This window comes from Schistocerca piceifrons, chromosome 10 (assembly GCF_021461385.2).
Source record: "Schistocerca piceifrons isolate TAMUIC-IGC-003096 chromosome 10, iqSchPice1.1, whole genome shotgun sequence".
Lineage (NCBI taxonomy): Eukaryota > Metazoa > Arthropoda > Insecta > Orthoptera > Acrididae > Schistocerca > Schistocerca piceifrons.
Genome location: NC_060147.1, coordinates 49,674,498 through 49,691,166, shown reverse-complemented (window position 1 = coordinate 49,691,166; position 16,669 = coordinate 49,674,498). Strand labels below are relative to the sequence as shown.

Genomic DNA, 16,669 nt, shown 5'->3' with positions numbered 1-16,669 from the left:
CGTCAGTAGTTCCAATGGAATGTTGTCTACTCCGGGGGCCTTGTTTCGACTCAGGTCTTTCAGTGCTCTGTCAAACTCTTCACGCAGTATCGTATCTCCCATTTCATCTTCATCTACATCCTCTTCCATTTCCATAATATTGTCCTCAAGTACATCGCCCTTGTATAGACCCTCTATATGCTCCTTCCACCTTTCTGCTTTCCCCTCTTTGCTTAGAACTGGGTTTCTATCTGAGCTCTTGATATTCTTACAAGTGGTTCTCTTTTCTCCAAAGGTCTCTTTAATTTTCCTGTAGGCTGTATCTATCTTACCCCTAGTGAGATAAGCCTCTACAGCCTTACATTTGTCCTCTAGCCATGCCTGCTTAGCCATTTTGCACTTCCTGTCGATCTCATTTTTGAGACGTTTGTATTCCTTTTTGCCTCCTTCATTTACTGCATTTTTATATTTTCTTCTTTCATCAATTAAATTCAATATTTCTTCTGTTACCCAAGGATTTCTACTAGCCCTCGTCTTTTTACCTACTTGATCGTCTGCTGCCTTCACTACTTCATCCCTCAGAGCTACCCATTCTTCTTCTACTGTATTTCTTTCCCCCATTCCTGTCAATTGTTCCCTTATGCTGTCCCTGAAACTCTGTACAACCTCTGGTTTAGTCAGTTTATCCAGGTCCCATCTCCTTAAATTCCTACCTTTTTGCAGTTTCTTCAGTTTTAATCTACAGTTCATAACAATAGATTGTGGTCAGAGTCCACATCTGCCCCTGGAAATGTCTTACAGTTTAAAACCTGGTTTCTAAATCTCTGTCTTACCATTATATAATCTATCTGATACCTTTTAGTATCTCCAGGGTTCTTCCATGTATACAACCTTCTTTTATCATTCTTAAACCAAGTATTAGCTATGATTAAGTTATGCTCTGCGCAAAATTCTACCGCGTGTCTTCCTCTTTCATTTCTTACCCCCAATCCATATTCACCTACTATGTTTCCTTCTCTCCTTTTTCCTACTGTCGAATTCCAGTCACCCATGACTATTAAATTTTCGTCTCCCTTCACTACCTGAATAATTTCTTTTATCTCATCATACATTTCTTCAATTTCTTTCTGCAGAGCTAGTGGGCATATAAACTTGTACTACTGTAGTAGGCATGGGCTTCGTGTCTATCTTTGCCACTATAATATGTTCACTATGCTGTTTGTAGTACCTTACCTGCACTCCTATTTTTTTATTCATTATTAAACCTACTCCTGCATTACCCCTATTTGATTTTGTATTTATAACCCTGTATTCACCTGACCAGTCGTCTTGTTCCTCCTGCCACCGAACTTCACTAATTCCCACTATATCTAACTTTAACCCATCCATTTCCCTTTTTAAATTTTCTAACCTACCTGCCCGATTAAGGGATCTGACATTCCACGACATTCCACGCTCCGATCCGTAGAATGCCAGTTTTCTTTCTCCTGATAACGACATCCTCTTGAGTAGTCCCCGCCCGGAGATCCGAATGGGGGACTATTTTACCTCCGGAATATTTTACCCAAGAGGACGCCATCATCATTTAACCATACAGGAAAGCTGCATGCCCTCGGGAAAAATTATGGCTGTAGTTTCCCCTTGCTTTCAGCCGTTCACAGTACCACAACAGCAAGGCCGTTTTGGTTAGTGTTACAAGGCCAAATCATTCAATCATCCAGACTGTTGCCCCTGCAACTACTGAAAAGGCTACTGCCCCTCTTCAGGAACCACACGTTTGTCTGGCCTCTTAACAGATACCCCTCCGTTGTGGTTGCACCTACGGTACGGCTATCTGTATCGTTGAGGCACGCAAGCCTCCCCACCAACGGCAGGGTCCATGGTTCATGGGGGGGATGAGTGCAATGATAGGAAGTAAGAAAGCCTCACCTTCATGAAACTTCCAGGCAGATTAAAACTGTGTGCTGGACCGAAACTCGAACTCAGGACCTTTGCATTTCGCGGGCAAATGTTCTACCAACTAAGCTACCCAAGCACGACTCATGACCTGCATCCTCACAGCTTTAATTCTGCCAGTACCTTGTCTCCTACATTCCAAACTTCACAGAAGCTCTCCTGCGAACCTTGTGAAAGGCAAAGGTCCTGAGTTCGAGTCTAGGTCCGGCACACAGTTTTAATCTGCTAGGAAGTTTCGTATCAGCACACGCTCCGCTGCAGAGTGAAAATCTCGTTCTGGGACCTCTCCTTCATGTTTGTAGCATTCCAGCAGGATATAAGCAGCATCTCTTCACAGCTTTCACATCCAGACACTGTAGCAAGGATGGTGCACAATCCCCGAGGACTGCCACAGTTGCAGTTATGTACACAGTTATTAACAGCATCTGTAGTTCTGTATAAGAACCTGAAGACCATCCACTGTCATTAAGAAAAGCATAAACAAATCTGCTAATGTGTAACCAGTTCCCAGTGCATATCTGAGCAATGTCTGTAGTGCAACACATTCTGCCACGTCGGGCTCTGTGTGGTGCAACGACTGGCATTATGGTGCCGTGGTGCCAAGATGGCACGACGAGAAGGTGGTGCAGTGGAGACAGAATAGTGGGGTGAGTCATCCGTATGGCAGTAAGGGATGATATGTCAAGCTTGCAGCTCAGTGGAGTGAGTCATGTTACGTTGTCTTAACGTGCAGACGCCAATGCACGGAGAGGTCTAGATGAAATGGGAGGTCTAGATGATTCGATGCAGAGATGAAGTGGTGCAAAAACAGAATGGTGCGGAGGCTGCGAGGCACAGAGTCAGCACAGTGCGGTGATAGCTCGAAGTGGAGGCACCGCAGCATATAGACGGCTCGACGCCGGGGACGGCTCGACGCCGGGGACGGCTCGACGCCGGGGACGGCTCGACGCCGGGGACGGCTCGACGCCGGGGACGGCTCGATGGGGAGATGGCACCATTCGGAGGGAGCTCGACACGGAGGGGCACGCTGCAGTGACAGCTCGGTATGGTGACGGCTCGATACGGAGTCATGTCGGTGCAGAATGGCAATGTAGGTGTGAGTGTCTGGGCCAGTCTCAGTGAAGTTCCAACTGGTGGGCTGTGAAGTGCAGCCATCTTCTGGCTCAGAACTGAGCACAGTGTACTGCTGCCTGCTGGAGGATTTCTGTATGCCAAGTACAGGATACCCGTGGGAGAATGGCGATCACTTGACCCGCTGAGCATACTGGTCCCACAGTAGCAGTGCCACTGTTTGTCGAGGTGCACGCTTCTCGGAAATGTGGTTGATGGCACCTGCAACGATTTTTGTGCAAGCAGATTGTTCGTAAGGGATACCGTATCTACGACACAGTATGCCGCATGAATTTGTAAATACTCAACAGAGCAATGCTTGAGAACTGAGGGTAAGCAAGCCCCTAGGATGCAGACATTGTGCCAGAAGTAGCCCGTGGCTGGCTAAATATAACAGCAGCTATTTCTGGATTTGTGTCAAATCGTGTGGGATCCACTGTGATTGAACTTTTCTCATGCCTAGGCACTCTTTCAGAATGTGAAATGTTGTCGTATGTGTTAATCCTCTCTCTCGGGCCACCTCACAAATTCTTGGTGTCTGTTACTGATGAGCAACGCAATAAGAGTAGACAGTACTTCACTTATACGTGTACAACCTGGTCGACGAATGTCTGCCACGTTTTTGGCCTACCCCATTGGAACCTTTCACCCTGACTTCTGTAAAGGGATGCGTATGCCTCGCAAGACTCTCGATTACTTCAGTGGAACTGTCTTGCTGTGAAATCAGTTTGTGTCCAGTTCAGTTGTTTTTGTTTTGAAACCATAGCGACACCACTACATCAAACCGTCCACTAAATGAGGCTCCATCATTCTTGTAACTAAACACGTGCATGGTGGTGATCGGATGATTCCCTTTGTGCTGAGGTGAGGTTGGTGTACGTAACTAACGTGTGGTATTTGCAACATAATTTGATTTGTCGTGTCTTGTCTCTGCTACAGTATTGCATCTCTACAGCAGTGTACTATTAAAGTTCTAACCTTTGTACCTCCATTTGACAAGAGAGTTGAATCCTCATGTGGGGCACACCATAGACCTGCTGTCTGTCAGAAGAGAGGAAATGACAAAATATGCAGAATACTCAGTTCAACATTATCGAACAGTGAACAGTGTGTGTGTGTGTGTGTGTGTGTGTGTGTGTGTGTGTGTGTGTGTGTATGCGTGTGTCTGCAGAAGTGGACATTTAGAATATTATTGAATGGTGTAATTGTGTTCTCGCAGAAGACTTCTTAAGGACTGAGCAAGGTGGCTGTCAGTAATTCTAATGGAATCTTGTCTACTCCTGGAACCTTGTTTCCACTTAGGTGTTTCAGTGCTGTGTTAAACTCTTCACACAGTATCATATCTCCCATTTCATCTTCATCTACATCCTCTTTCATTTCCATAATATTGTGCTCAAGTACATCGCCCTTGTATAGCCCCCCTTCCACCTTTCTGCTTTCCCTTCTTTGCTTAGAACTGGGTTTCCATCTGAACTCTTGATATTCATACAAGTGGTTCTCTTTTCTCCAAAGGTCTCTCTAATTTTCCTGTAGACAGTATCTATCTTACCCCTAGTGAGATAAGCCTCTGCATCCTTACATTTGTCCTCTAGCCATCCCTGTTTATCCATTTTCCACTTCCTGTCGCTCTCATTTTTGAGACGTTTGTATTCCTTTTTGCCTGCTTCTTTTACTACATTTTTATATTTTCTCCTTTCATCAATTAAATTCAATATATCTTCTGTTACCCAAGGATTTCTACTAGCCCTCATCTTTTCACCTACTTGATCGTCTGCTGCCTTCACTATTTCATCTCTCAAAGCTACCCATTCTTCTTCTACTGTATTTCTTTCCCCCATTCTTGTCAATCGTTCCGTAATGCTCTCCCTGCAACTCTCTACAACCTCTGGTTCTTTCAGTTTATCCAGGTCTCATCTCCTTAAACTACCACCTTTTTGCAGTCTCTTCAGTTTTAATCCACAGTTCATAACCAATAGATTGTGGTCAGAGTCCACATCTGCCCCTGGAAATGTCTTACAATTTAAAACCTGGTTCCTAAATCTCTGTCTTGCCATTATATAATCTATCTGATACCTTCTGGTATCTCCAGGCCTCTTCCATGTATACAACCTTCTTTTATGATTCTTGAACCAAGTGTTAGCTATCCTCTGTGCAAAATTCTACCAGGCGGCTTCCTCTTTCATTTCTTCCCCCCAATCCATATTCACCTACTACGTTTCCTTCTCTTCCTTTTCCTACTATTGAATTCCAGTCACCCATGACTATTAAATTTTTGTCTCCCTTCACTATCTGAATAATTTCTTTTATATCATCATACATTTCATCAGTCTCTTCATTTTCGGAGCTAGTTGGCATATAAACTTGTACTACTGTGGTAGTCATGGGCTTTGTGTCTATCTTGGCCACAATAATGCGTTCACCATATTTACCCAAATTTGCAACCACTTCAGTACCAGAGTCAATTTTTTTTGATTATGAAATGCTTCTTGAAGCAAAGGCAGTCTCTCCTTCCTGCTTCACTAAACATTTCACCCACAGGTCCACTTGACACAGTATTATTCAGATCATCATCAGCTACTGCAGTAGTGTTTGAAACTATGGAAATACAAGCTACGTCATCTGCATCAGTCTGTCTTCCGAATTCTGAATCTCCTGCGTGTTCTCTTGTTGCCTTTTCCCAGTAGTATATTATACAATAACCAGAACTTAACCTACCATAGAAGTATGACATCTCCTTGAAATCATTCATATAGATCTAAAAACAATATTCATGAATGTCAGTATGATGCTTCTAACTATAGGCTAACATTTTCAAGTTAATGTGTGGAACAATATTATATGCTTACATGTACAGCATGGAAAAAATAGCTGTCAATATGGTCAATAAGGACTCCCATATTAATTTTATACTTTGTAATGTAGGTAATGTTACTGTCAGCTGAACTTACTGTTCATTTATAGCAGCAGATTTCACTGGAGTAAATGCACAATCAACAAATGCTAGCTAAACACAAAACCAGCTCTGAAGATAAGTACCTTGAAGGACATTGGCAAATATTCATACCATTACTCACTTGTCCACTTGTATGTCAAGCCTACCAACTTAGAAACCAATGTCACTTAGAAGGTTAATCAGCTATTAACAAACAGTTGTGGCAGTTTAGTTTCTTGCATTAGCTATTAAGTGTACACGATATTAATTCCTCACCCATGTGACAGCAGCTGTCTGTCATGTGGTCAGATTTAATGGTACTTCTGTCAACTTGTGAATTTTCAGGGAAACAGAACACACCGCTGCAGCAGTTTATTCAGATGTGCCAACTGCCACAATTACTTAATTATACAGTCTTACCCAAAGCTCTGTTACATATCTTTCTTCTTTATAATTGCAGGCCCGGATGTCTAACACAGCTCCGACGGCTGCAGTTGCAAGGTGCCGCCAACCTCCAGAATGAGACAGTGCTTACCATTTCACAGGGCTGTCCTAATCTGTGTGAACTGAGGTTAAGTAAGTCAGCACTTATTACCGACGAAGCACTTAGCGAGATCTACCTTCTGAAACATTTAGAAATGTGAGTAATCATCATTCACTGAATGCCTGAATGCATGCGTTTAATATTTTAGAGAAAAATATATCTAAAAATAGAGATGCTGTAACTTACCAAACGAAAGCGTTGGTATGTTGATAGGAGACAATAAAATACACACAAACACACACACACACACAAATTTTGAGCTTTCGCGACCCAAGGTTGCTTCATCAAGAAAGAGGGAAGGAGAGGGAAAGACAAAAGGATGTGGGTTTTAAGGGAGAGGGTAAGGAGCCATTCCAATCCCGGGAGTGGAAAGACTTACCTTAGGGGGAAAAAAGGACTGGTATACACTCTCGCGCACACACACATATCCATCCTTTGTGTGTGTGTGTGTGTGTGTGTGTGTGTGTGTGTGTGTGTGTGTGTGTGTGTGTGTGGGTGTGTGTGTGTAAGGTATGTCTTTCCTCTCCCGGGATTGGAATGACTCTTTACCCTCTCCCTTAAAACCCACATCCTTTCGTCTTTCCCTCTCCTTCCCTCTTTCCTGATGAAGCAACCTTGGTTTGCGAAAGCTCGAAATTTGCGTGTGTGTTTGTGTGTGTTTTTTATTGTCTCCTATCAACATACCAATGCTTTCGTTTGGTAAGTTACAACATCTTTATTTTTAGTTATATTTTTCCCACGTGGAATGTTTCCCTCTATTATATTCATAACATTTTAGAGACTTTGATTTATTAAGGAGTAGATGTAAATTTACTAGTATTGACAATTGAACAGCGTTTGTTTATGGTCTAGTTCATAATCATTTCAAGAGGGCAGGTATTATCTATGAAATCAGTTTGCCACATACATCAGAACAGAATGGTGAAGCTGAACGTGAAATCAGGGGTATAGTAGAAAGTTCTCACACAATGCTTCTAAGTTCTGGTCTTACTGAGATACTGTGGGCAGTGGCTGTCAACACGGTAGTCTGTAAATTAAATCATTGTCTGTGTAATCCTAATTGGAGTAGGATTATGACAAAATTCGGAGCAGAATGCTTCATGCATACTCCCACACAATTTCAAGGTGAAGTATCGAACTATCGAGGTGTGCGGGCTATGCTGTTTTAACTTCATTACAGTCTACCCATTTAATCGCCTCTGCCACTGCTTGCCAACACACTGCTTTTTTACTCTATTCAACACAATTTTTCATATAACCAGTGTCAATTGAAAGTGTTCTGTGTCTTTGTGTTTCAGTGCCTTTTTATTGAAGAAATGAAGCTAGTGCATCATAAAAATTTACATGAAAGGTACTAAAACGTTGTATACATTCACACAGACATTGAATGATAATCAGCAAAACAACCTCCACTATAGAACAAACCTTTCCTTTCGTACTCGACAGTCCTTGCATCATGGGGTCTTACAGGCTAGCCTTTCCTCTGTAACCTCTACCAACCTACCAATATCTCATCTCTGACAAAGGAACTGTTAGTTCCAAAAGCTAGCAAGTCTCTCAGTCTTTCTTTTACATGTGTCTGTTAGCAGTACTACTCATTTCACTTCTTAAAGGTAGATACTAGCTAGTAATTCTGTGCTGTAATTTGTTGATATGTGATCAAAATCATATGACTTACTACACTTAATTTTTGCCTCAATATCTTTCCTGCGTCCCTCCATTAGCACCGTCATTCATCAATTCTACTGCAAATCACACTCTGTAAACCTGAGTGGTGAAGGATAACATTGACAGGTGTGGAAAGAGTAAAGTTATGCAGTAATGAGGCACAAGCAGCTGTGGAAGACACTTTCTGTAGAATATCCCAAGAATGATCTGCTCACAGTCATCATCATCATCATTATCGTCATTTTGGACAGTTTCCAGCCTCTGGCTGGGTCTGTATAGAACATAGGCATCTCCATCGTCTTCTGTTTTGCCACCATCTCTCTGTCTTCATCTTGGTCCAGTCTTCTCCTTTCTTCTGGATGCATTCCTCTACTCCTTTCAGCCACCTGTCTCTCCATCTTCCTCTTGGTCCCAGGAGCAGAAAGACTTACCTTAGGGGGGGGGGGGGGGGAAGGGGGGAAAGGACAGGTATACACTCTTGCTTGCTCGCTGGCGCGCACGCGCCCACACACACACACACACACACACACACACACACACACACACACAGATATATACAGACACAAGCAGACATATGTAAAGGCAAAGAGCTTGGGCAGAGATGTCAGTCGAGGCGGAAGTACAGAGGCAAAGATGTTGTTGAATGACAGGTGATGTACGAGGGGCGGCAACTTGAAATTAGTGGAGGTTGAGGCATAGTGGGTGACGGGAAGAGAGAATATATTGAAGGGCAAGTTCCCATCTCCGGAGTTCGGATAGGTTGGTGTTAGTGGGAAGTATCCAGATAACCCCGACAGTGTAACACTGTGCCAAGATGTGCTGGCCGTGCACCGAGGCGTGTTTAGCCACAGGGTGATCCTCATTACCAACAAACACTGTCTGCCTGTGTCCATTCATGCGAATGGACAGTTTGTTGCTGGTCATTCCCACATAGAAAGCTTCACAGTGTAGGCAGGTCAGTTGGTAAATCACGTGGGTGCTTTCACACGTGGCTCTGCCTTTGATCGTGTACACCTTCCGGGTTGCAGGACTGGAGTAGGTGGTGGTGGGGGGGTGCATAGGATAGGTTTTACACTGAGGGCGGTTACAAGGGTAGGAACCAGAGGGTAGGGAAGGTGGTTTCGGGATTTCATAGGGACGAACTATAAGGTTACGAAGGTTAAATGGATGGCGGAAAGACACTCTTGGTGGAGTGGGGAGGATTTCATGAAGGATGGATCTCATTTCAGGGCAGGATTTGAGGAAGTCGTATCCCTGCTGGAGAGCCACATTCAGTGTCTGATCCAGTCCTGGAAAGTACCCTGTCTCAAGTGGGGCGCTTTTGGGGTTCTTCTGTGGGAGGTTCTGGGTTTTAGGGGATGAGGAAGTAGCTCTGGTTATTTGCTTCTGTACCAGGTCAGGAGGGTAGTCGCGGGATGTGAAAGCTGTTTCCAGGTTATTGGTGTAATGGTTCAGGGATTCAGGACTGGAGCAGATTCGTTTGCCATGAAGACCTAAGCTGTAGGGAAGGGACCGTTTGATATGGAATGGGTGGCAGCTGTCATAATGGAGGTACTGTTGCTTTTTGGTGGGTTTGATGTGGACGGATGTGTGAAGCTGGCCATTGCACAGATGGAGGACAACTTCGAGGAAAGTGGCATGGGATTTGGAGTAGGATCAGTTGAATCTGATGGAACCAAAGGAGGTTGGAGAGGAAATTCTAGAGTTGTTCTTCACTGTGAGCCCAGATCATGGAGATGTCATCAGTAAATCTGTACCAAACTTTGGGTTGGCAGGCTTGGGTAATCAAGAAGGCTTCTTCTAAGCGACCCGTAAATAGGTTGGCATACGAGGGGGCCATATCCTGGTACCCATGGCTGTTCCCTTTAATTGTTGGTATGTCTGGCCTTCAAAAGTGAAGAAGTTGTGGGTTAGGATGAAGCTGGCTAAGGTAATGAGGAAAGAGGTTTTAGGTAGGGTAGCAGGTGATGGGCGTGAAAGGAAGTGCTCCATCGCAGCGAGGCCCTGGACGTGTGGGATATTTGTGTATAAGGAAGTGGCATCAACGGTTACAAGGATGGTTTCTGCGGCAACAGATTGGGTAAGGATTCCAGGCGTTCGAGAAAGTGGTTGGTGTCTTTGATGAAGGATGGGAGACTACATGTAATGGGTTGAAGTTGTTGATCTACGTAGGCAGAGATTTGTTCTGTGGGTGCTTGGTAACCAGCTACAATGGAGCAGCCGGGATGTTTGGGTTGCGAATTTTAGGAAGTAGGTAGAAGGTAGGGGTACAGGGTGTCGGTCTGGTCAGGAGGTTGATGGAGTCAGGTGATAGGTATTGTAGGGGGCCTAAGGTTCTGAGCATTCCTTGAAGCTCTGCCTGGCCATCAGGAATGGGATTACCTTGGCAAACTTTGTATGTAGTGTTGTCTGAAAGCTGACGCAGTCCCTCAGCCACTTACTCCCGACGATCAAGTACCACGGTTGTGGAATCCTTGTCAGTCGGAAGAATGACGATGGATCGGTGAGCCTTCAGATCACGGATAGCCTGGGCTTCAGCTGTGGTGATGTTGGGAGTAGGATTAAGGTTTTTCAAGAAAGATTGAGAGGCAAGGCTGGAAGTGAGAAAATAGTATAAGGTTTGGAGAGGGTGATTTTGAGGGAGAGGAGGTGGGTCCCACTGTGACGGAGGACGGAACTGTTCCAGGCAGGGTTCAGGTTGGATAGTGTCTTGGGGAGTTGGATCATTAGGAGTAGGATTAGGATTATTTTTCTTCGTGTCAGAGTGATATTTCCAGCAGAGACTAAGAGTGTAGGACAGTAAATCTTTGACGAGGGCTGTTTGGTTGAATCTGGGAGTGGGGCTGAAGGTGAGGCCTTTGGATAGGACAGAGGTTTCAGATTGGGAGAGAGTTTTGAAGGAAAGGTTAACTGCTGAATTGGGGTGTTGTGGTTCCAGACTGTGTTGTTTAGAATTTTGAGGTTTTGGTGGAAGTGGAGCTGGAAGTGGGAGATTGAGTAGTTGGGAGAGACTGGGTTTGTGTGCAATGAGAGGAAGTTGAGGTTTGTTGGAAAGGTTGTGGAGAGTGAGTGAGTTGCCTCTCCAGAGGTGGGAAACCAGGAGACGATAGTTTTTTGAGATGGAGGGTGGCATGCTGTTCCAATTTGCGTCTGGCCTGTAGGAGGATGCTCTCAACCGCCAGTGTGGATGTGGGAGAGGAAAGATTGAGGACTTTGATTAGGGATAGGAGTTGACGGGTGTGTTCATTGGCTGAGTTGATGTGTAGGTGAAGGAGTAGGCGGGTGAGGGCTTTGGATTGTTCAGTTTGGAACTGGTATAGTGACTGATGGAAAGAAGGGTTACAGCCAGAGATGGGAACTTTTAGTGTGAGGCCTTTGGAGGTAATGCCAAATGTCAGACAAGCCTGAGTAAATAAAATATGGGAGCGTAATCTGGCTAGGGCGAAGGAATGTTTGCAGAGGGAATGTAAATAAAACTTAATGGGGTCATTGTGGCGATGTTGTGAGGGTGACATGGTATTAGAAGGTGGAAAGTGTAACATGAGGATAAAGTGAAAATAAAAATATATGGGAAGAGATAAAGGTGAACTAGAAAGCAACTGGAGTTCTGGTGTGAAAAGAGTCGAAAAAGTGTTGGTTAAAGCTGAGCTATGTTGATCCTGTGGTGAACTTAGGTTGGTAAACAATGATGTGCACAAAGGTTAGGTAGTTGTGTTGCCTCCAAAACACGTTAAAGGGTGGAGAAATTCAGGAAAATTAAAAAAAAAACTGCGTGTAAATGTATTAAAAGGACTGGTTATTGTAAATGTATTAAAAGGACTGGTTATGTGGTGGCAGATTATGAAAATGAGGCTAACAGTTGTCTGACGTAGAAATAATAATGTTAAAACCTGTGGGAAGCTGCTAAAAAAATGATCGATTATGTGGGAAAAACGGGAATGGAAATAAAGCGAAAGTTGTTAGAACTAGCCGAAATGGTTGTTTAATAGGTGAATGGAACTGAAGCTGTGAAATAGTATTCATGAGGTTACACAAGAAATGTTTGTAAACTGGGAACAGTGGATTTTATAGCAGCGGTAGTCTTGAAAGTGGTAAAAAATTTTTTTGGTTATGGTTTGGAAGTAAGTTACGTATTATTGAGTATATATAGGCAGGATAAAATAGTATGGTAAATTACAGTAAAAAGGGAAGGTGAATACAAAGTGAATGCACAAACAAAAAACTTTGAACCCTACAATTACGTTTGTTATTGTCACTGTTGCATTTCGAAATCTTATCTGTCGTCTTACATTCTCTTTACTCTTTACTCACTCCTCTGATCACCTAGTGTTACCGGCCTCGAAAAGCTTGGCTGCATCCTCTGTCATGGCTTCGACTACCTCTCATTGTGCTTTGAGATGAAGGATATCTTTCACTATATCCTACCCACATAGCGCTGAGTAATGTTCCATTGCCCACTATGTCTACAGAATATATGTGTCCATCCCTCCTCAAATCCTCCTCCAAATGCTACACCCCACAGAGCATTTGTGTGTGGTAGGCCCAGATGCAAGACCTGTCCCATACATGGACCTACCACCTACGATCACAATCCAATCACAGGCATCTCCTACCCAGTAAAAGGCAGGGCCACTTGTGAAAGTTGCCACGTTACATATCAGCTATGCCGCAATTTGTGTACAGTGTTTTATGTGGTCATGACAACTAACCATTTGTCTACTTGCGTGAATGGTCACCACCAAACTGTGGCAAACCACAAACTAGACCATCCAAGACTCCAACTCGTGATCTTTGCCTTTCGCGGGCAGGTGGTGGAGCACTTGCCCGCAAAAGGCAAAGGTCCTGGAGTTCGAATCTCGGTCCGGCACAGAGTTTTAATCTACCAGGAAGTTTCATATCAGCACACACTCCGTTGCAAAGGAGTGAAAATCTCATTCTAGACCATCCAGTTTCCAAACACACTGCACGCCACACCACAAATCACTTTGACAGCTGCTTTACTGTGTGGGTCATTTGGATACTCCCTTCCAGCACAAGTTTATGTGAACGGCACAGATGGGAATTGTCTCTCTGATACATTCTACACTATCGCGATCGCCCTGGCCTTAGCCTCTGCTAACCTCTACCCACTACCTCAGCTTGCCTTGCCTATTCCATTCTCTGTTGTGCCCTCACCTTTCCTCTGTCCAGATCATCCACTGCATTCTCCCACCACTTCGTGCCCCCCTCCATGTGAGCATTCTCTCTCTCTCTGTCTCTCTCACATATATCCCCACCTCCCGCTTCTCTTTCTCCCTCTTTATTATTCATTTTCACCTCTCTGTCTACCCCTCCCCTTTTCCTTCTTCCCTCCCCCCTTTTCCTTTGCCTTCCTTCACCTCTGTTTGCTGCACCCTCTGTACTATTTTCATCTTCTTGTGTAGCTGTGTGGAGTCATCTGTCCAAAGACCAGCCTCTTTCCCCCTAATCCATCCTTGTGTCCTTCCATATCCTCCCCCCGTCCACAGCCTCCATTGCCACCATCAGCTCAGACACCTGCTTTCAATAGTCAGTCTTGCTGTGGCAATGGGAATGTACGTTTGGATGTCTGTGTCCATGAATGTGTGTACTATTGCTAGAAAGAGAGCAAGTGCTCAAAAGCTGGTGTGAATGCTGTTTTGTGATTCATGTTTCTGTGCTGCACACATCAATATATAAGGGCATTTCAAAAAGTAAAGATACAATGGCTCGCAGTCCTTAAATAGAACATTTATTTAGAAAATGTCAGTTACATCTTATTAATTGGATTGTTTGTCATTTTTCGACATAATCACCCCCGTTATCCAAACATTTGTTAAGTCGGTGCACAAGCTTTTGTATCCCACAGTCATAGAAGGTTGTTGCCTGTTGTCGGAACCACATTTCAACTTCATCTTTGATCTCTTCATCATCGCGGAATGATTTTCCACCAAGCTGTGGCTTTAGGTAACGGAAGACATGGAAGTCGGTGGGCGCAAGGTCTGGACTGTATGGCGGAGCGCTGTGTGAGGCCGAGCGTTGTCATGAAGCAAGCAGACTCCATTTGTCAGCATTCTACATCTACATCTACATACATACTCTGCAATCCACCATACGGTGCGTGGCAGAGGGTACCTCATACCACAACTAGCATCTTCTCTCCCTGTTCCACTCCCAAACAGAACGAGGGAAAAATGACTGCCTATATGCCTCTGTACGAGCCCTAATCTCTCTTATCTTTGTGGTATTTCTTTGATGGTAATGGGAAAACTGCTGTTGCTGAATATCACCGTTGGTATCCTAATTGTAGGATTCTGAGTGCCAAAACATTTACTGGAACATATCAAACATTGCTAGAGACTGGTACTCTTCACAGTATTCGTATTCACTCTGAAAGACATTGTGATGTTCAAGAAGAGGAAAACATCCTTAATTCAGTAGAGCGCAGTCCTCGTTCAAGTACAAGACGCCTAGCTACCCTACTAAACATTTCACAATCTAAGGTGTGTTGGATTCTTCACGAGAATGGACTGTATCCTTTTCATGTGCAGAACATTCGCCATTTAGAGCCATGATTATGCCAACTGTTTGCACATTTGTCACTGGTTAGATGGAAATCAGCAGCTCTATCACTTCATAATGTTCAGTCGACATTTACAGGAGATGGCATCAACAATATGCATAACATGCATGTCTGGGCAGACGAAAATTCCCATGCCACGGTAGTATCTCAGTTTCAGTGCAGATTCTGTGTCATTTTCTGGTGTGGTTTTGTGTGTGACCAGTTACTGGGGCCGTTTATTCTCCTGGGAAATTTAAATGGTAAGATGTGCGGTAACTTTACGAGAAGACTTGCTGCAGCTTCTTGAAGATGTTCCTCTGTAAACATGACGCCACATGTACGTCCAACATGTCGGGGCACCTGCACATTTCCACCATGTGGTAACATCTTAATCAGCAATTCCCACATCGATGGACAGGTCGCAGGGCCCCTATCAACTGGCCTGCCAGATCCCCAGATTTAACACCCCTACATTACTGCATCTGGGGGTGGATGAAAGACATCGTGTACGAAGTTAAGGTGCAAACACGAGAAGAATTGATACAACGTATTTTCGATGCAGCAACGTCAATAAGGAACAAGCATGTGAAATAATGAAATGCCACTCGAATGGTTCACTCCATTACAAATCTTTGTCTTCAAATGCAGGGAGGAAATTTTGAACACTTGCTTTAAATCCACTCTGAATGCAAGAGACTGCTACAGAATTGTTTAAATTAATTATTATGTGTATTTTTGTTAGTGAAATCCTACAATAAAAGTTTTCTGCCATTTTCCCGAGTTTTTCAATTACTGTAACTCCGTAATTATGGATCTGATCCCATTACTTTGTTTACAGTTTTTGTTTCAAATAACCTAAGGAATACCCTCCGGAAAACCTCCTGACTCACCCTGTATGGTAATGATTATCTGGAATTTAAGAAATGTCAGTCTCCCTAACATCAAGCAATATCCTCTCAACGTTCTTGTCAAATGTGGCAGTGACATGCCTTGAAAACATAAGACAATAGTGCATAATCAGTCAATGTGGAGGTCTACTGGATCGATTGGAAGAGGAGCAAGAAATAATAGGGTGACATTAGGAGATGAGCTGGAAGGAAGAAAATGGAAATAGAAAAGAATGATAAAAGCACAGATTGTTTACAGTGTGTCAGAGATAGTAGTTCCCTGTTGCACAAGGAAAAAAATTTAAAAAGGCCATGAGGGTGTACCAAGAAGGAAGCTCTGTTACACTGATAGGTAGTGGGAGCAATAAAATGAGTGATTAATGCACAGAATGCCCTGTTAACATATATTACCTTAATATCGCAAATCCTGACGACCAATATTTAGGGACAGGTGAATTTAGTAAAAACAATAATGCAAATTTGGGAAATGTCATGAAATTTTTAATTTTTCTGTTTATAAAAATGTTATAAATCTGAGGATAACAATTCACCAATATTCACAACTCAAAATTATTGAATGTTGAAATCGCATTTTGCCTTCTTTTTATCCTCAAGTTTGAGCTTTGTGTATAGCCTTGAAATGATCGTTAATGTTATGTGTAACAAAGTATGATGTGACATCAAAAATAGCACTGAAATTGGCAAAAAGAAAAAGTGATATTGGCAAAAAACACCAAATTTGACCCAAACATTGCACCTAATTTATGAAAAGAAACACTTGATCTTGCAAAAAATAGTACTGAATTTGGCACAAAAGACACCAAAATCCACAAAAGATGACACCAAAATCGGAAAAAAACATGGACGAGGCAAAAAACATGGAAATTGGCAAAAAAGACAACAGTGCAAGTAACAAGAAAATAAATTTGGCAGAAAAAGAGCGTCGAATTTGCCAAAAAGTCACTATGAATTTGGCAAAAAGTAGCACAGAGAATGGCAAACAATGCAACCGGACTCTGGAAAGAGCAACACCA

General features: G+C 43.4%; 1 protein-coding gene across 4 annotated transcripts in view; it reads left to right on the top strand.

Annotated features, from left to right (window-relative positions):
• The window catches only part of LOC124718963 (F-box/LRR-repeat protein 7-like), a 130,362-nt gene that overhangs the window by 92,868 nt on the left and 20,825 nt on the right, over positions 1-16,669 (top strand). For all 4 annotated transcript variants that reach the window (XM_047244629.1, XM_047244631.1, XM_047244630.1 and 1 more), the window contains one exon: positions 6,438-6,617. In XM_047244629.1, the coding sequence (XP_047100585.1) occupies positions 6,438-6,617 (180 nt within the window). The remainder of the gene's footprint in view (positions 1-6,437; positions 6,618-16,669) is intronic.